The sequence below is a fragment of the Lissotriton helveticus genome, chromosome 3_1, assembly GCF_964261635.1.
Source record: "Lissotriton helveticus chromosome 3_1, aLisHel1.1, whole genome shotgun sequence".
NCBI lineage: Eukaryota > Metazoa > Chordata > Amphibia > Caudata > Salamandridae > Lissotriton > Lissotriton helveticus.
Genome location: NC_136061.1, coordinates 697376405 through 697399589, shown reverse-complemented (window position 1 = coordinate 697399589; position 23185 = coordinate 697376405). Strand labels below are relative to the sequence as shown.

Genomic DNA, 23185 nt, shown 5'->3' with positions numbered 1-23185 from the left:
ACCCATCCCCGCTGAGTGGCGAGTGGAGGGAGGACCGTCCAGGGAGGAACTAAGCAAGGGACAGAGGGAATGTCCCACCCTCGAGGGTCTGAGGCAACAGGCTGAAGCCCAGGCAGCAGGTAACGAGTCTGGGAACCATCGTGTTTACTGGGAGGAAGGTCTCTTCTACAGTGAACCCAGGGCGCCAGTACACGGACTGTCACGGGCCCTGGTAGTCCCACAGTGTTACCGAGCCTTCCTATTAGAGTTGGCTCATGAGATTCCCTTGGCAGGACACTTGGGTCAGGACAAGACCTTTGCCCGGCTTGTCCCCCACTTTTATTGGCCTCGAATGAGGGTGGCGTCCGACACATACTGTCGGTCGTGCGTGTCATGCCAAGCCAGTGGGAAAACAGGGATGAAGCTGAAGGCTCCCCTGGAACCACTTCCCGTCGTTGGCACCCCCTTTGAAAGGGTGGGCATCGACATTGCCGGCCCCTAGATCCACCGACATCATCCGGTCACAGGTTTATCCTGGTACTGGTGGATCACGCCACAAGGTATCCAGAGGCAGTTCCTCTGAGAACCATTACTGCACCGGTAGTGGCGAAGGCCCTGATGGGGATCTTTACCCGAGTGGGATTCCCCAAAGAAGTTGTGTCTGACAGGGGGACCAACTTCATGTCAGCGTATATGCGGGCAATGTGGAAGGAGTGTGGAGTGACCTACCGGTTCACCACTACTTATCACCCACAGGCCAATGGCCTCGTGGAGAGGTTCAACCAAACCTTAAAGGGTATGATCAGAAGTCTACCCGAAAGCCTGCGGAGGAAATGGGACGTCCTCCTACCCTGTTTGCTCTTTTCCTACAGGGAAGTGCCACAGAAGGGAGTGGGCTTCAGCCCCTTCGAGCTTTTGTACGGGCACCCTGTACGTGGACCTCTCAGCCTGGTGAGGGACTCCTGGGAAAAGTCTCCCCGGAAAGTTCCCCAGGATGTGGTGAGCTACATGCTGGCCTTCCGAAGCCAAATGGCTAAGTGTGGAAGCAAGCTTCTGACAACTTGAAAGCCAGTCAAGCAGTTATGAAAGCGTGGTATGACCACAATGCTCACCCAGTGGAGTTGGAGCCTGGACAGAAGGTGTGGGTGATGGAGCCGGGGGAGCTGAGTGCTCTCCAGGACCGTTGGACAGGCCCCTATGAGGTATTGGAGAAGATGGGCAAGTCTACCTATCTGGTGGACGTAAGGACCCCTCGGCATCCACATCGGGTGTTACATGCCAATCGCCTCAAGCCCCACTTCGAGAGGCCCGAAGTCATGTTGGTAATGGTGACTGACGGATCGGAGGAAGGGGACACAGAGCCTCTCCCCGACCTCCTTGCGTCTCAAGAAAAGGATGGGTCAGAGGAGGGAGTAAAACTCTCACCATCCCTGACTCCTGAGCAGCAGGAGGAATGTCGCCAGGTCCTGGGGACATTCGCTCCGCTGTTCTCCCTTGTCCCGGGTAAGACCCATCTGTGTACCCACGACGTGGACACAGGAGACAGCCCACCTGTGAAGTCAAAGTCTTACCGGCTGTCTGACAAGGTGAAGGCCAGCATCCGAAGCGAGGTAGCCAAGATGCTGGATCTAGGAGTCATCGAACCTTCGAACAGCCCTTGGTCCAGCCCGGTGGTTTTGGTACCCAAAGCTGCCCCCCCTGGCACCACACCAGAATTACGATTCTGCGTGGATTACCGAGGACTCAATTTGGTAACGAAAACCGATGCTCATCCGATCCCTCGGGCGGATGAATTGATTGACCGGTTGGGAGCTGCCCAATATCTCAGTGCCATTGACCTCACTGCAGGGTACTGGCAGATTCCCATGACTGATGGAGCCAAGGAAAGGTCAGCCTTCTCCACACCTGATGGACACTACCAGTTCTGCGTTATGCCTTTCGGGCTCAAGAACGCTCCTGCCACTTTCCAGCGGCTGGTGAACACGATCCTCACTGGGATGGAGTCATTCTCTGCTGCTTACTTGGATGACATAGCGGTCTTCAGTAGCAGTTGGGAGGATCACTTGCAGCACTTGCAAGCCATTCTCCAGGCCCTGGAACGGGCTGGCTTGACGATCAAGGCCAGCAAATGTCAGATTGGACAGGGGTCGATAGTGTACTTAGGTCACTTGGTGGGCCGGGGAACGGTGCAGCCCCTTCAGGCGAAGATTGAGGCAATCATGGCCTGGAAACCCCCCAAGACCCAGACTGAGGTCCGAGCCTTCCTGGGCCTCACAGGTTACTACAGACGGTTCGTGAAGGGGTATGGCATTATCGTGGCACCCCTTACAGAACTCACGGCCAAAAAGCAACCCAGGAGAGTCATCTGGACGGAGGCTTGCCAACGAGCCTTCGACACTCTGAAACAAGCATTGTGTAAAGCTCCAGTCCTGAAGGCTCCAGATTTTTTGAAAGAGTTCATTGTCCAGACAGATGCATCCGATATTGGCATTGGGGCGGTGTTATCGCAACTCAATGAAGAGGGTCTGGATCAACCCGTGGTCTTTTTGTCACGGAGACTGCTTCCTCGGGAACAGAGGTGGAGTACCATTGAGCGGGAAGCCTTTGCGGTGGTCTGGGCACTGAAGAAGCTGCAACCATACTTGTTTGGTTCACACTTCCTTGTTCAGACAGACCACCGACCCCTTCGCTGGCTCATGCAGATGAAGGGGGTAAACCCCAAACTGTTGAGGTGGTCTATCTCCCTACAGGGAATAGACTTTCGGGTGGAACATCGGCCCGGAGTTGACCACGCCAATGCAGACGGTCTCTCCAGGTATTTCCGCCTTAGTGTTGAGGACTCCCAAGGGGTTGGGTAGTTCTCCCCACTTTCGGCTGGGGGGGACGCGTGTTGGACCCGTCTGCTTCTGAGAGCCCCCTCACCAATATGATTTCTTTTGTTCCCCTGAACCTCCCAAAATTTGCCGCTTTTTATTTGTCTACCAGGACCTTTTTGTGTGTTGTTTCATGGGGCTAGGTGTTCCTTGACACCCAGTTGCTCACAGGGTTTCTGGCACCTATGTACAAGGCGCCTGGCGAAACCTGTGGACATGAAAACTTAGGTTGGCAACCTGTGTGTGTTTAACCTTAAAATGGTGGACACATATTTCCCTCATGTGAGTGACTCCCATTGGAGCCTCCTTGAACCCTGACCTTTTGAGGTTTTGGCACGCTTTCCTGACAGGAATTTCATAACTTTCTTCAGGTACACAAAATGGCTGCTCCAGAGCCCCAGTACGGTGGCTCTGAGTGACCAAAAGACACCTCAAAAGTGCCATGCCATTGACACAGCCAGGGAAGATTCTAGAACCTTCTGGCTTATGCCAGTACCTCAGGGCACTGGCTATATAAAGCCCAGTCCCTGGTGGCCATTTTAGATGTAATTCAGATTCCAGACTTGACACCAGAGTGACACCTGCCCTGCTGATCCCTGAGGTGGCTGAGAGCACAGGCAGTAGAGTGGCAAGGGTTAATAGCCTGATTCCTGACTGGCGTTCCAGTCAGGCGTGTTCCAGTAACCTTGCGCCTACAGCGCCTGCCCAGCTAGTGCCTCATTGCCCCAAAAGACTGTGGCCAAGTTTATGTGCCTCCCCCCCCCCCCGGTGGCGAAATCGTGAAGAAAAGGCGAGTCGCGACCTTCCACAGTGCCCCCTTCGTGAATAGCGCCTATCGCGGGGGACTCGGACGTCTCCGAGCCCCACCGGCGTTGCGCGCTTCCTGGTTGTGCAGTGATCGAAGGTGAGGTGGTGCGCCGGGGCGGGGAGAGGCCGGCCTTCATTGGGCGGGATTAGCGTCCCTGCCCTTTCCCAGAGACCCGGGAAACTGTTGCCGTGGGCTCAAGTAAACCACACCGGCAAGCGGACATCCTTCCCCGGTGGCAGCGGAGGGCCAAATGTCATATTTACCGTGTTTCCTTGTCTTTAGGTACACGCGCATGGGCCCCGCGTGAACATAAAAGAGTCCCCAGTGCACCGTGAATCCAGAGAAGCCCGCATGCATTCCCCATGATTCCACAAGTACTGTAATCCTTTTCAAAGTGGGTTTATCTTGCAAATGTAAACTTCCTGATTTATTTAATTGGTGGCAGCGATACCAGAATGAAAATGTGGTTATGCATTTAAATGAACCAGGCTTTAATATTCCATGTATTGGTGATATATAAACCTGATATTCATTATATTTATTGATAGAGCTATTCCTAATATTTATGTAACACCAGTGTTCCTGAAGTCCTATTTACTGTATTTATTCTCAACCTGAATCCCAGAGTGCTGTAACAAATGAAGTGTGAATGTGCTTCCCCAATTGATCCCTATTTACAGCAGAGAACTTTTATATAAAGGAATCGTATTTTTCTACAGCAGTGGTGTGGTGTCCTTCTTTTTGGTGTGACTGTGCAGGGGGTTATTATTGGGTCAGAGCCGGCTTAGCCCTACAGCCTTCACTGCCTTGACACTTGAGCCAAGCTACCCCCCTTTGTGCTGGGCTTGCCCATCGCAGGTCCAACAATTACCATAACGTGACTTACAGTTTTTACAAAGATTACATCAGTTCTCAGATGTGTAAACAAGATGGCTCATCTTTATCAAAGATTCAAGCGATGACGAATACAAAATTTAAGAAAACATGCCATCGCTTTTGCTATTATTTCATCTTCGAGGTACTGAAGCGCCAGGTATGCTGGACGGCATTGGCGCAAGCCCCAGTTTCTCAAAATGGGTAATATCCAGCGCCTTCATGGTATAGTGTAAAATTTGCAAAAAAGTATTACGTGTATGGTCGATTGTATCGAGACAGAATCACAGGGGCATGGGAACGATTTTGATGACCAGTCGTTTTGAGAGGGAAAGGAAACCATTTGATGAAACATATTAAGTCTGAAACGTGTTAGCAATAGTTTTTCAAACTGACTTAGTCTGTAAAACACGTAAGGTTCAATAGAAAATACAGTCTGAGCTAATAAACCCTGTTGGGCAGAAGGTTTCCCTATCTCTTTTAATAGGCGGACCTGCCCCAGGTGTATCAGGCATGCTTTTTTCAAATCTGCTTTTGAGATCTCTGCTATTGTTAATGGCTCAGCAAAGAATTTTTCGTAGCCTAGGTCTGTTAGTAGAGCCTTGACATATGGCAGCCATTTTATCCTTCCACAGGGGTCAAGTGTCTTTATGTCTTGTATGATTGATCTTGTTAAGTGGCATTGTTCAGTTACCCGAATTCGGCGCCACAACATTACTGGTTGAGTTTTTATAACTTCAGATATATAGTCTATGCCCAACTCTAGGTGACAGCCATATGTGGGAGAGCTCTTCGGTACTGCAAGTAAGTATCTAACAAAGGAATTTTCAATTTTTTGCAATTCGTCCACATTTGCAAGACCCCATATCCCAGCCCCGTACGTGGCAGTGCTAAGACATTTTGCGTTGTATATTTTCAAAAGTTCTGATGGAGGTCTCTTGCCCAATTTTTGTGCGAACGATTTTAGTGCTGTAGTTGCTCTTAGAAAGGCCAGCTTCCTTGCATTGATCGCTGCCTTCCACTTAAATTTTTCGTCAATTACAATTCCCAGGTATGGATATGTTGCAGTTCTGTCCAGCGCCTCCCCGTTCACATATATACTTTTGATCTTTGCAGATTTTTTTCTCCACATGCATTGTGAACGTTTTTTTTACATTCAGGGTCAGGTTTAAACTTGTCATAAAGGCACAGTATCTGTCTAGTGCTCGTTGCAACTCGACAGGAGTTCTTGCTAGGATAACCGCGTCGTCGGCATATAACAAAGCTGGTATCTGGCGATGACTAATTGAAGGGTGATCTTTACTTCCCTCAAGCATAGCCATCTCTAGCCCATTTGTGTATAGGGTGAATAAAAAGGGGGCCAGCACACATCCCTGTCTGACCCCCTTTTCCACCCTGAAACTTTTCCGTGAGTTGCCCCTTGGTCCCAAATCTTACTCTTCCCGTTGTTCCTGTGTATAATTCCCGTAGGAAGTCCACTACCGAGGGGTCCACGCCCATAGTTAAAATGATTTTCCACAGCCTCGAGTGTACTACACAATCGAAGGCTGCGGATAAATCAACATACACCATATGCAGCACGCTGCCCTTGGCCTCCATTTATTTCCCTGCCAGTAGAGACAGGTTTAATGCTTGGTCTACTGTGCCTAGCCCCTCTCGGAACCCATATTGTATTGCTGAAATGATGTTCTGACTAGTTGTCCACTCCTGGAGTCGGTCGAGAAGGATCCGACCCGCTATCTTCCCAAGCGAATCCAGGAGCGAAATAGGTCGGTAGCAAGATGGGCTGTTTCGGTCCCCTTTTTTTAATATAGGGACCAATATCGAGGTTGTCCAAGATTCTATTAAACCCTCGTCTACAGTGGCATTTAGGACATTTGTCAGTAGCGGGGACCAGAGATCTACTTCTTGTTTAAAAATGTCCACTGGCACTCCGTCTGGGGCTGGAGCTTTGCCTGACTTTGAGGATTTTATTGCTTTTTGTACCTCGTCATGTGTAAATCGCAATGCTATTGGATAGGTGACCTGGTTCAGGGGATCTATATAATCCGTGCCCCGTGTGTTCCCATTACTAAAAACTTTGGAGAAATAATTCACCCATTCTCTATCGCCAATTGCAATATCAATGGATGGTGAGTCCTCTCTATCTGTTAAAAAAGGAGATCTAACTATTTGCCAGAACGCTGCACTATCTTTTAGTTCTGAGCTTCTACTTAGTTGGTCTCATAGGTCAGCTTTTAGCTCTTTCTTTCTAGTTTTTAAGGCTAGCGCATATTCCTTTCTTAGTCTAACGACCTCCCCTCTGTTTCTCTTTTCCCTAGTTAGGGCTTCCTTTAGTCGTGAATACGCTTTGGTACAAGCCGGGCTAAACCAGCCTTTTTTTACCTGGCTTTTTCGTTTCTTTATTCTGGTAAGTTCTTGCCTTATATTTTGAGAAATGGTATTGAAACTAGCCAGAACCTCTTTGGATTTTGTCCTAGGATCAAGACAGTTTATTATGTCTGACTGGCTTTGCTAGACTATTTTAGCAGTAGTTGCTCCTTGGTCAATTTATCCCCATTGTAATGTGTAGCCATTTAATGATCCTAGTTCTAGCTCTTGCTGGTCTAAAATGTTCATTATCTCGGGATCTTTATGAGGTTTTGACTCGTGTAAGGCAATGATGTTTGGGAAATGGTCGCTCAATGGGTTTTTAGTTACTTCAAAGACTTCATTGTTTTGTCCCTTACATGATGATATCAGGACATAGTCTATCAAGCTTACTAGTCCCCTGCCGTTAAATGTTGGCGCAAAGGCTACTGGAGAGGTCTTTATCTCGTTGGCAAAACCCAGTTCCAGTTCCATCATAGTCCCATTCATTTTTTCTCCCTCAGTCGAATGTAAGAAGTGTGTTATACTATTACCATTATCCTCTTTAATTCCACACTTATCAACGTTATTATTTCTACATAGATGAAGATTGAAATCACCACCCCATAATAATGTGCATGACTTCTTGATATACTTCACTCGAAGATCTTGCAGAACTAGGGAAATCTCTGACAGAAGATTGATTAGATCACTAACATTCAAATTGTTATAAACATTTAGTATTACATAGATCTCATGTTTGGTTCTCTTCAGAACTATTAGTTGGTAATTCTCTTCCAACTTTAGGGGGAGAATATCCTCACTATGTAGAGTATTTTCAATGTACGTGATTAGGCCTCCCCTGCTTCTTCCAGAAGCTGATTTTTTGGCTGCAGAAAAATATGTGTATGGGGTCAGTAGCCCAGGTTTCCTGAAGGCAGATGATGTTACTCTGCTTTACCTGGTTCAAGAAGTTAGCATTTGTCTGTTTGGCAGATAGACCAGCTATATTCCAATATATGAAATGTAGTTTGGAGGTAGGTAGATTAGGACTAGGAGGGGATAATGCAACCATTAAATTGTCTGTTGACCTAGGATTGGGGGTGGGGGGCTATTGGTAGTTTGTCCAAGTCGCCCGGCCGATTTCGCAAGGAAGAAATGGAAATATGTTTTCCAGCAGTAAGTATTATATTTTTATCCTCTGTAACTGGGATTTTTCCTATTGGGGGTTCTCCTATATTGGATGTATACTCATTTTCCCCTGTGGGCTGGTCATGATTCAGTCAATCATTATAGTCCAGACCGGACAATGCACTGAATCTATTATGAGTGGGGATGCTATAAGAGTTACCTGGTGCTGCTGCAACTTGGCGCCATCGGGCGTCCCTGTGCTCATAATGAGGCGTTGTAGACAGGTACGGGTGAGTTATCAGATGTGGATGAATTTGGCCCTGATGCCACTGTACAGGATCGTTCGGGTAAATAAATTGTGAGTTCTGGTGAAGAAAAGGAGAATTACTTTTAGTTGGCAAATATTGATCATAGAAGGGAGTGGTCGGGTTGTTAGCCAAGATGGGATATGTGGTGATCAAGTGTCTATAAAAAGAAATAACCCAAAGGGAGAAGGGTGGTATTGAATTCCCAGGTGGAGGGGGGGGGGGGGGCCCTGGCCAGAGTTTTTTCAGCCCACTGCGGATTTTTGAAGTTAACGGTTACACAATCCCCCTCAAACTTTTTCTTCAAAGGGCCTATCCATCCTACTCTCTGGGTGTGTATAATCTGTTCAGAGCTTTCCATTGGGAAATTGCAGTTAGCTGTTAACCAATGGAGAGTCTTATTCTTTAGTGATGAAGAGGTTTCGTCTTGATTGTACCTAAGTTTGGGGACATTGACCAAAACTAACACGTAGGCCCCGCACTTGGGTGGCAGGCTAATGCGTGGAGGTATCTGCTTTGAGTCATAGGCTACATCGTGAGTTGTCCGAGTCCTTTGAAAGTTTGGCGCGTTGTTGCTAGTTTGGTTTAATGTTTTTCCTTCACTTTGAGAAGTTATGCGTATTTTCCCTGACTGAGTGTTTGAGATGTGAGCGTTCGTGTCAGTATTATCAATTGAGCTACTAGTAGCTGCTGATTTATTTGTAACGGTTTCTTTGTGTAAAGAAATAGTGGGTTTTGGTTTTGTAACAGGGTCTGAAACTGTGATGATCTTAGTTTTAGAATATGTAGAATTACTAGTACTTGTCTTAGAGCCTGCATTTATTTGTGGGCCAACACTCAAAACTTTTTTGTTATAGGCTGTTAGTTCGTCTAGCTGCTTTTCAATACGGGCAAGCCTGGATTCGATTGGCGACATAAAGATGCTTAAGAGGTCGCCAAGTCTTTCAATTAGTTGGTTGTTTGCTATGTTTGCATCGGGCTTGTCCACGTGCGCATGGGAGGTCCCCTGAGAGTCTTCTCTTACAATCTCTGGGGATGTGCATATGCCGTTTGCTTTTAAGTGTGTAATTGTGCCTTTCCTTGGTTGTCCTCTTTTTACAGTGCGTTTTCTAGCAACAGTAGTGATAGGTTGGGCCGTTTGTTTTGTTTGCTTTCGGATTGCACCCTCTTGCCTGCCTGTTGGATGTCTCTCAATATTTTCCACTATCTTTTCTGGTGTAGAGCCAATGTTTAGTTCTGGGGTCCTTTCTAATTCTCTGCTTGAATCTGGATCAGAGTCAATTAGGGGAATTGAAGCTGATAGGTTGACCTCGTTAGGTATAGTATGAAGGTCAACTCGGGTTTCGCGAAGACAGTCTGTGTGTGGATTTTTAGAGCTAACTGGAGTTCTTGCTGTAGCAATGCTCCCAAGGGAAGATCGTTTTGCAATTTCTAGATCTTGCGAGACCCTATGCTCGAGGAGCGAAATGCTAAGTTCAATTGCTTCGTTAGTCCTTGTTATAAAGTTGTCTGATGGTCCAATCACAGGCATCCCTCCAGCGGCTGTCTTACTTCTACTACCTCTAGTAGACATCATGAAATAGATATAAATTGTCTCAATTAAGACAAATGTTACGGAGACCCAATAACAACAGGGCGTTTTCGTACAAGGGCAGTAGCTTTCTGGTATCCCAGCAAGATAAAGGCAGTCACAAACCTTGACAGATGGATGTGTACAGTTGTTATGGGGGTGCACCCGACCCGACCACTTCGTCCTCTGAGGGCCTCAGAGGGCCCGCCCTCGCTCCCGCGCGCTCCCGCGCAACGTGTGGCTGGTGTGGTTATATTGTGTTTCAAAGGCGACCTAGGGGCGGGACTAGCAGGGGGCGCAGACCAGCTGACTGGGGTCAGGCTGGGACTCCTGGGAGAGCGAGTCCCTGCAGCGCCACACCCCTATTACGATGAGTCCTCTCACCCCAGGCACACTCGAGGTCACAGGCAGTGGTCCCGCGGCAATTCACGAGCCGCGAAGCGGGTGCGGCAAGTCGTCGCTCCTCAGGCTGCAAAGGGGTTGAAGAAAAACAGCGTCCCAGGTTGGGTCCTCGGTAATTTTTAGTTTCCCACTGTAACCAGGGAGAGTAGTTTGCTTTATGGTTTTATGCCGTACAGGGGGTGGGGCTAGCAGGGGCGCAGACCAGCTGACAGGGGCCAGGCAGGGACTCCTGAGAGAGCGAGTCCCTGCAGCGCAACACCCCTGTTACGATGAGTCCTCTCACCCCAGGCACACTCGAGGTCACAGGCAGTGGTCCCGCGGCAATTCACGAGCCACGCAGCGGCACCCGTGAAGCGGGTGCGGCAAGTCATCGCTCCTCAGGCTACAAAGGGGTTGAAGAAAAACAACGTCCCAGGTAGGGTCCTCGGTAATTTTTAGTTTCCCACTCTAACCAGGGAGAGTAGTTTGCTTTATGGTTTTATGCCGTCCAGGGGGCGGCGCTAGCAGGGGGCGCAGACCAGCTGACAGGGGTCAGGCAGGGACTTCTGGGAGAGCGAGTCCCTGCAGCGCAACACCCCTGTTACGATGAGTCCTCTCACCCCAGGAACACTCGACGTCACAGGCAGTGGTCCCGCGGCACATCACGAGCTGCGCAGCGGCACCCGCAAAGCGGGTGCGGCAAGTCGTCGCTCCTCAGGCTACAAAGGGGTTGAAGAAAAACAGCGTCCCAGGTAGGGTCCTCTGTAATTTTTAGTTTCCCCGGTCCGAGTCTCGTAGGCGCTGCGCCACATTCTGTGATTCTATACAAATAATTAAATATCTCCAGGTGATAAATTGTTATATATAAATATGCTGCAACTGTAAAAGGCAACATTTATGAAAATATAGTTCCACCAAAGTGGATGTTAATAGTATTTTGGCGGCGGAAAACTGATGAGAGAAGCAGACTAGGAACAAGTATTGGTAAATGCAAGAAAATATGCTACAGCTAATAGAAATGGATGAAAGGTAAGTAGCACGCACAGGAACCAATGAGAAGCCAGGAAAGAGAGGAGGTGGGATATAAGCCCCTTTTAGGTTTATATTTAAAACAATAGATTTCTCAAGCACAGGGCAAGAGCTGTGCATGCAAAACCTTAAAATGTGTTCTAATAGACATAAGCATGAGATGATAACACAGCTAAAGTTAACAAAATTGAGTTAATTCTAAGTATATATTCGAATATTCTTATATCATAAATAATTAATTCAACAGAGAAGCTTATTTTGTATTGTTTTGTTGCATTAAAATAGCGCTTCATTCCATGGTGTAGGGCGCTGATGTGGATTTTCAGATGGGTGGCATGCTATACCTAGTGGAGTGGGCAGCTGGCAGAGTATTGTATTTGTTGTGTTGCATTTTAGTGTAGTGGATGAGTGGCCAGAGAGGTGCTCTCATATTTTACTGGGGCACAAAGCTAATGCGTGTAATGGTGAAAGAGGAGTCAGAGAGAGAAGCCCAAATTATAATTGTACTTTGGAACTTAAATATATATATGCAGCTACACAACACCAACCAAGCCTCAAGGGCAGCAGGGTGCTGCATGCAGGTGTACCAAAAAAGGAGAGGGTATATTATGAAGGCTCTTTTATCCATATAGCAATGTGGGCCAGGCGGGGAGACTGTAAAATGAGTATAGTGATGCCAAATCAGCTAGAATGGGAGTTGGTTGCCTGAGCAACAGCCATGCACCTTTCTTAAAGACAGGAGTAGTGCTTATTACTGTACAAATACACCTCATGAGCAAGGAGAGAAGTAGAAGAGTCGTTAAGCCACCCCTGCTAGCCTGAAGGAAGTCAATATTTTGAGCAGTAGTTCGTGTCCATGCATTCTCTAATTTTACCGAAAGCTCTCTGAGGAGGGCAAGCACCAGTCGACTGGCACCCTGCACATGCATGGTTGGGAGAAAAAGGACCTCATTTATGACAATTTGGTGTAGGGCAGCAAGGCACCTTGCTGTTCTGCCCTCAGCCAAAGTGAAAGGACAGGAATGCACTGCATTTAAATAATGCATTTCTGTGCCAGCGTAGGTACCCTTGCACCTTCACGCACAAAAACAATCCTACAAGGCATTTTCCTCTTTCTTGTGCACATGGAAAAAGGAAAAAACGAGGAGAAATTAAAATATTTTTCCTTGTTACGCCTAGCTTCAGGAGGGGTACGAATTTAACTCTTCCCCAGGGTTACATCATCTTGTAAATCTGGGGCAGTGACAAATTCCATGGATGTTTTGTGGGAAACCCGATTGCAATGCCCATGGAACAACTCCCTGCCACCAAGCGATTTGCGCTGCATCACCTTTTTCTAATGATTTATGAGGCCACTCAAAGAGGAGAGGATGTGGTCTGACGACTAGACTGCCGACTTTGGAGCTAGGAAACCAAGGTTCGAGCCTCAGGATCACGTCCACATCCTGTGATTCTAGGCAAATCACTGAATCCCTCTGTGCCTACGAAAAAAATGAATGTGTCCTTGTGTAACGTAACTGGTGCTCCTGTAAAGTGCTCCAATACCTTCGGGATGAGTTTGCGCTATATAAAATCAGCAACAAAAAAAAGCCACGCAGGGTGGCTCTGCATCAATTCATAAATCTTTATGAGAGCCATGGGTCACACATTTATCCCTTTATGCGGTGCAAAAGTAACACAGGGCGCTCATAAATAAGCCCCTTTTCAACAGTGTTAGCGATATGCATGCATTCCAAACTGGTTTAGTAAATAAATAAGGAAAAATAGAAATGGATTAATAATGCTGCAGAACACGTTTCACATCAAAACGATTTGTGTGAGGGCCAAGTTATAAAACATTATTTACAGACATGCTGTATGTGTCAGGCAGGTATGTGGGCCTAATTTTAACCTCCTGTGAAACTGACATCTTTGCGACATGTGTAAAAAGCAAATTTGATGCAAAAAGAGTGCTGGAATTGAGGTTAAAGGCCAGATTTTTCCAAAACATGGCAACCTTAATGAAGTAGCAAGATTTTTCAAAAAACTTTCAAAAGGTTTATGTTTGAAAGTCATCCTGTGCCCTGGGCACCCCCAACTTTTTGCTGACTGGTACTGGTGGTAACTGACTCTGACTGACCCTGGGTTCTGCCTAACCAGGGCCAGTGCTGTGCTGAAAGAGACACATTTAGAATACAGTAAAATATGCCTACATGCACTGGGTACACTATGGTAGGGGGTACCCCTGCGATTGGTATGACCTGCCCTCTAAGGCCCTAGTACATAATAGGACAGGGGTATTGAAACTACCTACCAGTCCCTAGTATATAATAGGGCATGGCAGTTTAGACGCCAGCAACCTTTCTGCACTTGCATGTGTGCACTGCTGAAGCCAGAGGTCAGTTTAAAAGTAGCTCTGTGTTGTAGGACTGCTTTTAGAAAGTAAATGGAGCCCAAACTCGACTTTTGTGTTTGAGGCACTTAAAATGATTAACCTACAATGCTTGGGCATATTAGGTACCCCCAGGGTCTCCCCTAGGTGTCCCATGGGTGGGGGACCAGGGATTTATAAGGAGGACACTTATACAATGAGTTTTATATTCCCAGGGTTAAGTGAAATGCACATTTCACTCCCCACATTGTGATAAAGTGCTGCCCAAAATCGACGTTGGTGGTAGGAACACTGTAGAGGGAGGATCTGCAATATTTTTAAATATTCAGAACCCCTAAAGTCTCTCCTAGGTGTTCCTGGGGTGTGGGTCCTGTAGATATATGTAGAGTACTTATAACATATGTTTTTATAAGCCCTGGTGCTGGAAAAATGGCCAAAGTCATTTTTCCCATTGCAAATCCCATGCCACATAGGTTAACATGGTAGGAAGTTATTAACTAATAACTCTTGATAGGAGAAGGCTAAAAGTTCCATTCAAAGACTTCCCAGAAAGTTATTAATAAACTCAACAATATGATATAGCACTTTCTTGTTTGTAAGCCCAAATTCAGCCTTCCAGTGGTCTGTCCTGATTGGTCAGAGTTAAGTGGATTAGCCAGGCTTCTTTGAAGAGGTGATAAAGAGCCCCTGTGGTTGACCAGCTCTTCTGGGAGGGCAGTGTCCTGTTGCACAGGAAAGCCAGAGCAGAGAGAGGAGTTGTAAACAATGGACTTCAAGGGAAGGGGAAGACATCAGTGTCATTTACAACTCCACTCTTTTGACCCTAAGACAGATGCAAGGTTTAAGGAAGGAATGAGAAGATGCAAGAGGGAGAGAATATGGATATTAGCCATCCTAGGGGTGTGTTTAATCAGCTTTTCTCTCCCAATTGAAATATCAGCCATTATGAATTTGGAAGAATTTGTGCACTGTGGGACAAAATAGTGCCACACTCTGCAAGACGTGGTTACACGTGTGGGTGGTACCCTATATCATGTTAGACAGGAGTGTCCTCCTGCTTGACCCAGAGAAGTTGTAATAAGTATCTGAGAAGTGCAGAGACCCTCAGATCTGCTGCTTGAAACTTAAGAAAGCAAGACGGGCCATGCTGGAAGTTTGATGTGCATTTTATAAGGCCTGCACTCTGAAGACTGCATCTTCTGCACCATCTGAAACTACAGCCTGTGGATTACCTTGCTGTATAAGGACTAAAGAGTGGACTCCCTGCAAGCTACAGGTTAACAGAGCTCACCTGGAACATCACCACCAAGAATTGTCAACCTGGAGAACTACCAGTGGATTTGTAAGGGTTTTGTCCAAGTGGATTGTGGGAAATGAAGCCCTCAACTTTCAAGGACCCTCTTGGAGCTTCCAGACCCTTGGAGTGAGTTTGAGACACTTTGGGACCCTTTGGGGAACTTCAGGAAGAAGTTCCAGAAGTTTGGTGAACATTGGACCAACTGTGGAAAAAAGCTCCATAAGGGGACAGACTCAACCTGGCCAGCCAAGCCACCTGCCATCAACCACGAGTCGGCCTTCCATCTAGGCTTTCCCCGCTGAAAAGTTCCATAGGTCCTACATCCAGAGTTTGACCAGGAGTAGTCGAAATCTGAAGCTAGCGAACCCTCACCAAATACGGCCTGGTGAAGAGCATCAATGGACCCCATGAGAAAAAGCTCTGTAAGAGTTTCTAAGTGCAAACGAAGATAAGGTGACCGGGAACAACAGCGAAAGCCAAGCCGCCTGCTTTCAACCGCGTGTCGGCTTGGATCCTTGGTTTGCTCCTCTGGAATGCTGTGGAGGTCGGACTTCCAAGAGTTTGACCAGGAAATCGTCGCAAGGCAATCCGACAAACCCTCACCGTATCCGAACTGGCTGAGAGGTTCGAGAGACCCCGGGAAGAACAGCTCCAGAAAAGGTTCTAAGCTCGAAGGTAAAAACTTTGACCCAGACCTACTGCGAGGGGTAGCCAGCATGAAACTTTGACTTTGACACGGTCTATTGTGACCTGATGTCCTGATAAGGCAATATAGGTTTCTATGTGCTAGAAAGTGCTAAATCTTTGAAAATTCATATCTCTGGTTCCCTACTTTGGATTTTTGTCGTTTTGGTGTCATTTTAAAGATACAAATATTTCCAAATTTTCATAAATTGGTGTTGGATTTTTAGTTTGTGTTGTGTCTTAATTATTTACTGAAATTGTGTTTTTAAATGCTGTACATACCTGTCTTTAAAGTTAAGCCTGCCTGCTCCCAGCCAAGCTACCAAGGGTTGAGCATAGGAATCATTTTCTAAGACCTATTCCGAGCCCTATACTGTGTTAGTGGCTTTATTGCCAGTGGCAGATAAACATTTGCCCCTACCAATAATCCACTTTCCAACAGTTTCCTAAAAAAAATCTGCGATTTTGCATACACTTGTCAAAAGCCTGTTACTTTTCCAGAGGAAGTTTTTGTCTCAACAACAAGGAACCTTGCTTCCTTGAGGCAGACACTGGCCTCCATGTTTGTCCATCAGCACCAAGGGGATAAGATGTTATTTTACACTTTCTAATGCTACTGAGAAATGAAGGCGGGGAGGAAACCAGCAGGAAAAAAGGCACTGACAAGAGTATGTTAACAGTAAGAAATCATTAAGCTACCATTGTTATCAAACCTAGGCTCCATAGGACAGACACAAGGAAACCATCTTGAACATAACATTAGCAATGTTGAAATATACAATTCAAGTGAAAGAAAAATGTAATAATGCAAGAATGCATAATGTGTAATTATTACTTAATCTACCTGTCCTCGAAAAAAGGAACTGATGCTTTAATAAGAGGAGCCAACTGAGATCAACCTGTGACTGCAGTCTCTGAAGAGAGTAAGAAATATTAACCATAGTGTGGAAAAAATATCCAGACCAAGGGGCTCATTAAGAGATTTGGCGGGAGAGAGCTCATCGCTGCCAAACTCGCAGTTGAACTATCTTATTTAGCATGGTTTCCAATGGTGGGCCCCCACCTGTTGTCACTGTTCCCACCGCTTGCTGCATGTTGTCTCCACCGTGGCTCTTGTTGCCAGTTCATCTACTGCACTCCCTGGTTCTCCTGCAACTTGTCCTCACCCTCAGAATGGCTAACAACCTGATCCAAATCGAGTAACGCTACCTCCACCTACTCATATCTACTCTCAACTCTCCTAGTGATTCCCCAACTCTAAGAAGAGGTTGCAAGGGGAGACCGTGATACTGGAGACATGTATGGAGTCTTGTGAAGACCACGGATAGTGTTATGTTATGTTAAGCGTGCTTATATAGCGCATGGCTGCCCAAAACAACGGGGCGTCCCAGCGCTTGCAGACCGAAAACCAAGAAAAGTGATGCAAACCAGAAGAAAGGACAGACAGGTATAGTCACTTTCTGGAAGCCATGAAAACAAGAGTGTGGCATGCGCATATACCCATACTGGATGGATGCAAACAGCCTGGTTTTAATCTGTTTTCGGAATGCCCAGTGATCTTGTGTGCTGCGCGCCATGAGTGGAATAGAGTTTCATAGGGTAGGGGCCATAGACCTAAAGGAGCGACCTTCTGCTCTGCTCCTGCGCACCCTAGGGGTGCAGGCCAAATGCAGGTCTGCGGAGCGCAGTGCTTGCGTTGGAACATAAAATGTACAGAGTCCCTGCAGTATCTGGGGGCTCTGGCCATGTAAGATCTTATGAGTAACACAGAAAGTTTTAAACTGAATTATTTCTTTGATAGGCAGCCAGTCTAGGTGGTGCAGAAGATGAGAGGTGTGACAGTATATAGGGAGGGAAAAAAGAATGCGGGCGGCTGCATTCTGTGCCCTTTGGAGTCACTTCGTGACAGTTTTATTAACCGCATCAGCGCTAGCGGTATTCCCGCTGTGCGCTGATGTTTTGTAAATACCGCGTTACATGACGAGCTCAGCTCAGCTCGTCATGAGCGTACGAGACGTGTACCTCATGACGAGCTGAGCTTGTCATCAGCGTGGAAGGGGTTAATGCCCAATAGCAGCCTGTTGCGGTTGTCAAGATGTGACAGAAACACTGATTGAATAATCACATTTCGGGTGGAAGCGTCGAAGAACCCCAGAATAGGTTTGAGACCGCGTAGGTGGCCAAAGCAAGTGCCTGCCACTTTTTTGGCATGGAGCTCAAAAGAGAGAGAACTGTCCCCTGATTCTTAACTGCCCTTTTCGGTTGAGGAGGAGGGCCCAGTGCCGCAGGCCACCACTGATAATCCCATTTATGGGAATCCTGGCCTACCAAAAGCACCCCCGTTTTTGAGGAATTAAGTTGATGATAGTTATCTGCCACCCAATATGAAATTTTAGTTGGTCTTGGGCTGAGTTATTAGTGAAAGTGAAAATCAATTGCGTGTCATTAGCGTATGATATCATAATAATCTTACGAGCTTTGGCCAAAAGGGCAAGAGGGCGGACGTACAGGCTAAACAACGTAGGACCTTGGGGGACACCACACTTAAGGGGGTGAGTACTGTGGTTCTGAAATTCTCAAACCTGTCTGCATTTTAATCTTGCCCTTACGTAGGCCAGTGCTGTGGGCCCAACGAACAAGTGGCTTTTCGTGCATATATTAATTTGGGTTTCTCTGTCTCTGAATGAACTGCAGAGAGTAACCCTTTTCACCTGGAACTGACCTTTTGTAAAACTAGTTTCGCTAGCTGATGGTTGTCTAAGTTTTTCAATTACTGATTAGGACCTTGTTAACCATTAAGTTTCCTTGCGCATGTGTTATCTTAAACAACATCTAAATGTTTTCTTTCCTTAAAGACTTTCTTTTCTGAAACTTGGGTTTTTGCTATGTGTCGTGACTGCCATCTAGTGTTACTTTTTATGTAGGCTTCAGAAGTTAGTTTGTGAGCCAAACAGTCTGACCTGTTGTGAATCACATATACACATTAACCAGGGATTTCTTCGTGCGCTGGAGTTAATTTTAGAAGCTGGCCTTTCACCTAGGAATTGACCCTGCCAAGCCAATTTCCCTGCAAGATCGTTATTTACTTTTTCCAATTACTATTCAAGACATTTGTTAACTTTTACATTTCTTTACGTCTCTGTTAATCTTGCACATTATCTGAAACTACTTTTCTTTATTTTTTCCTTCATTTCATGGGTTACGCTTTCAATTAAAGGTTTGATTAATATTTTAGATATGCCTAAATATTAACTTGTGGGTTGGGACACTGTAAAATGAGCTTTACTGTATGATGCTGTGTGATGTCATGTACTTTCTATTGGTTGAATTTTGGTGCAGGGGTGTGCATTTTAAATGTACCTTTTTGTGTATAAATAGGGATGTCTCACCTTAGTAAAATTGAGCAGTTTCTTGAGTTGTACATCGTGCTGTATTACTGGGATTCTGCTACTGTTCCGTGTCTCTGTACACCAAGGCAAGGGAACCTAGAGGACTCTGGGCGTGTCCCTGACGCCGCTGGGTATTTGAAAACCCGGTTCTTCAGTACCGGACAGATATGGAGGGTCGTGGATCTGAAAGGAGTGATCAGATAAAAAAGATGCAGCCCAGGCCCAAACATTGACCCCGATCTCCCCGAGTCGATTGAGCAAAATCCCATGAAAGACCGTGTCAAAGGCCGTACTCAGATCGAGTAAGGTCAATGCTTAGGTGTTGCCCACATCCAGCGATGTCCTCAACTGCTCTGGGACTGCCAGCAGGGCGGATTCCATACTATGCTTAGGCCGGAATCCATTTTGTGTCCTGTCCAAAATCTCATTAACTTCCAGATACTTGGTCTAGATGATATTAACATGGGATTCCATTTCCATAATCTATAATCAGTGGTTGTAGTTACTAAAGTGGAGGGTGTATATTAGATGACTAAAGGGCTGGTAGCCCAGGAAGAGGAGGTGGCCATTCTGGTAATTTGGGGAAGCCTGTGCCCTGTGGACTTGTTGATCCCATCTGAATTCCATTTCCACCTTTTCATGACTCCTTTGCTTCCCGGTGTCTCTGATATCTTCTGTGTTCTTGATTATGACCGGTTGAATTATAGGACAGCCCCTGCTAGCATACAAGTTAACTGTTTGGGATTAGCGCCCCAACTGGTCTCCAATGAAGCTCTAGACAAAAAAATCTGCCCTCTTATTTACTATTCACTATTCACAACCCACCACAACCCCAAGCTTAAGCTATGGTAATAAGTAGACCTATGGCATGGCGTGTGTTGCGTTCCAGAGAGAAAGGAGGTTGAAATGGAAGTGGAAGTGGCACTGATTGTCTGAATCTATGGGGAGTGGAAAAAAGCACAGCAAAAGAGCTGACAGGTGCTGGGCGAAAAGCTCTGCTAGGCACAAGGAAGTTGGTCCCCGGCAACATAGGATCTGCTTTCCCCCCTCACCAAGGAGACGAAGGAGGTCACCATACTAGTGAAGGTGCTGGCGATATAAATATTCCTAATTTAAGTTCTCAAGTCTCCCTCGGCAGCAGTGGAGGGGGTCCAACTAAAAGCACTGTTATAAGTGGTGTTATGGTTGGAGGAAAAGGTGACTTGTTCGCTGGGGGCAGTTAAGCCCCCAAGAGGGACCCAATGATGATTTTCTGTGTCTGCCAGTTCGAGGTCACCCTGATAAGTCATCAATTCCTGCGATGGATCTGCAGTTGCAAAAGTCTTTAGGTTCGCCAGTAAGTTCACTCTCACCTGAGCCTGTTATATCTGTTACTAACTCTGCCACTTCCCCGCCGGAAGCAACAAAACCCCAGACTTTGGGTCGAAGACAGAAGTCAGTTAGACTAGACCCTCATTGACCCCAATACCTATGAAATCTGTTGTCACTGTGGAAACCCTTGACCTCATGGCCTTTCTGCCACAGGGTTGCCAAGGAACAGTGACGGTCATCCAGTTGTGCTTAGTATTGGGGAACACCATGTGAGACCTGGAGGAATCAGAGAAAATTTACAATGGACACCAGCACAGGAGGAGAAAGCTTCTCATCAAATGCATTGATTTTTAATTTTACTGAAAGAAATCTTCCACATTCAGACTTTTTTTTCACTATAATGAAAAAGTATGTGCATGCTCAGAATGCTTCTCTGCCTTCCTGCTCATAAACAATCTTCCCCTCAATGTAGGCATCCTTGCACTATAGTGCAAGGTTGCCTGCATTGGCGCGAGGCTGCTAAGTTCAGCGCTAGACCAGGGGAAAACACAGGGCTGCACCACATTGTCATGAATATGGTGCAGCCCTGTGTTTCTGAAGTGGGAGAGCGCGGTGTTAAGCCAAGGAGGCTAACGCCACGCTCCACCACTTTGTTGTAAATATGCCCCTAAGTGCTGCATGTGCTAGATCTTTCCTCTGCAAAATTCCCTACCACTCTGGACTATGTGCATGCATGCTCTAAGGTCATTCAGGACTGAATGCTCGATTTACACATAACATGAAGAAGAGAATGACAGTGAGACTCTAGATACAATGTGTTGTGTGCTGAGAAAATATTTTCATTGGGGATACTTTTAAACGAATGTTTTTTAAGGTTGGTCTCACCCTGACTTTCCCCCCAAAAGGTGTGTTTCATGCATGTTAATCAGTGACATCTATTTGTAAATTATTTGCATCTTGAACGTCATGCATTGGCTATTGCCCACCAGGAACATATGTTGGGCATTTACAGAATGCTGTTCTCTTTCAGGGATTCACATGCAAGGTCACATGATAGAATGGATGCCCAGCCAGCAAATCCCAAATATCCCTGGATGCTAACTTCTGAATCTTTTGATGCGGATGGAAGTTTTGTTGCAGAAAAGAATGGACAGTTTTTTACCAATGCAGAACTCTATAACAGTTACAGGTTTGAGTTCTAAGAATGGCACAATTGGGGTCGGGTGTAATAAATAATGACTGATACTTGAAAGTGAAAAAAAGACTTATCACTGTTGCCAATGTAGATGTAAAGGATGATCGCGTCAAAGGCTGTGCATTGGCTACTTTTTCTACAAATTCCTCTGTTTTCAGCTATTTGTCCAAGTTCAGAACTTGTTCCACGTCTTACATTGCATGCTTGTATATTTGTTGCTCCATGCTTGCTTTAGTTTCCAAACTTTGCTGTGGCGGTGTGGTCGTTTGAATTTAAGGTCCTGTATATTACTTGCTTTTCTTTCCGTAGGCACTTATTGGCAACGCCCCCTCCTTAAGAGTTGCTAACCACTTGGAAGTAGGTTTCAAGAATGTATCTGTGAGAAGAGACTGATATAGCATGCCGCCACAAACGGAATTGCCATGAGTGAAAAACAAGTCCTCTGCTTGCCCTGTTGTCACAGAATGGTCAAAAGAAAGAAGGGGACTTTTACTAAAGCCATTATAAGTGCAAGCAGCAGTAGTACGAGAGTACTCATTTACATACTCTTACATGCCTTTGCGAATTGGCCCTGAAATCTGCAAATCCCTATTAGTAAAATTGCAAAAATGGCAATATTTGCTAATTGTATATGAATATTTCCTCAATAGTCCCATTTTATTCCAATTGTAGATATTTTGAAAGCAATTCACAACGGCATGTAAGTGTATGAAAAGAACACTGAAGGAGTACTACTGTATGTGCTCCAAAATGCCTTTGTGAATAGGCCCCAAAGTTTCTTTGCCACTACACAAGTTGTCTGGGTAGATTTCCATTTGAGAAGGGGCGGATGCCACCCTGTTCGGAATAATACTTGACCAGTGCCCTTCCTTTGACGGGCTTCATTTATGAATCACACTGATTTTAACCTCAATATTAATGTCTATATTAGGCCTCTTAGAGCATACAAACATCAGAACAATAAGGTTTTGTGACAAAAACAGCAAAGGGCCACATGTTCTCTAAGGACACTGGGCAGATTTACAAGCCCCTTGCGCCAATTTTGCATACATTTTCCTATGTTAAAAATTACGCAAAAGTGACGCAAGGGGCTTGTAATTCAGCCCCACTGTTTTTAAGTCAGTTTTCATGGCTTCCTGGTCAGCACTGCACAAACTCTGAAATGAAAAAATATCACGGTCCTGTTCCTCATCGAAGTTGGACCACTAATATTAATTTCAAAACAAATGTTTAGTTATAGACATATCTGTATACTTCTTCTGGGTGTGAAATATCAAGTTTGCTATTACGCGCATAGGCTGCACTGACCAGCAGATCGTTAGAATATCTTCAAGCAGACTCATTGCTACTTGATCTTGAATAAGTAGTTTATTAGTCATTTAAAACCATAAACCTTACAAAATCCCACGCAATGTAAAAATATTTACCTAAATAGGTTAAAAATATTTCATTGCTACTTAAACTGTTAAAAAAGAATGACCCCCTCATCTAAGTATCTTGCTCATTCTGACTCTGAACCATTGACACTGACTGGCAGTCTGCAGTAAAAATGTTTACTCTTTGCACACATTCTGCTTTAAAAGTTTACTACTGTAGGTAGGTAATCCTCCTACAAATCATGTGAGGATATTTATGAAACC

At 45.8% G+C, this 23185-nt stretch overlaps 1 protein-coding gene across 1 annotated transcript in view; it reads left to right on the top strand.

Annotated features, from left to right (window-relative positions):
* Window positions 1-23185, top strand: part of DCDC1 (doublecortin domain containing 1) — a 1658417-nt gene that overhangs the window by 1458364 nt on the left and 176868 nt on the right. The window contains exon 24 of the mRNA XM_078683738.1: window positions 21381-21539. Within this exon, the coding sequence (XP_078539864.1) occupies window positions 21381-21539 (159 nt within the window). The remainder of the gene's footprint in view (window positions 1-21380; window positions 21540-23185) is intronic.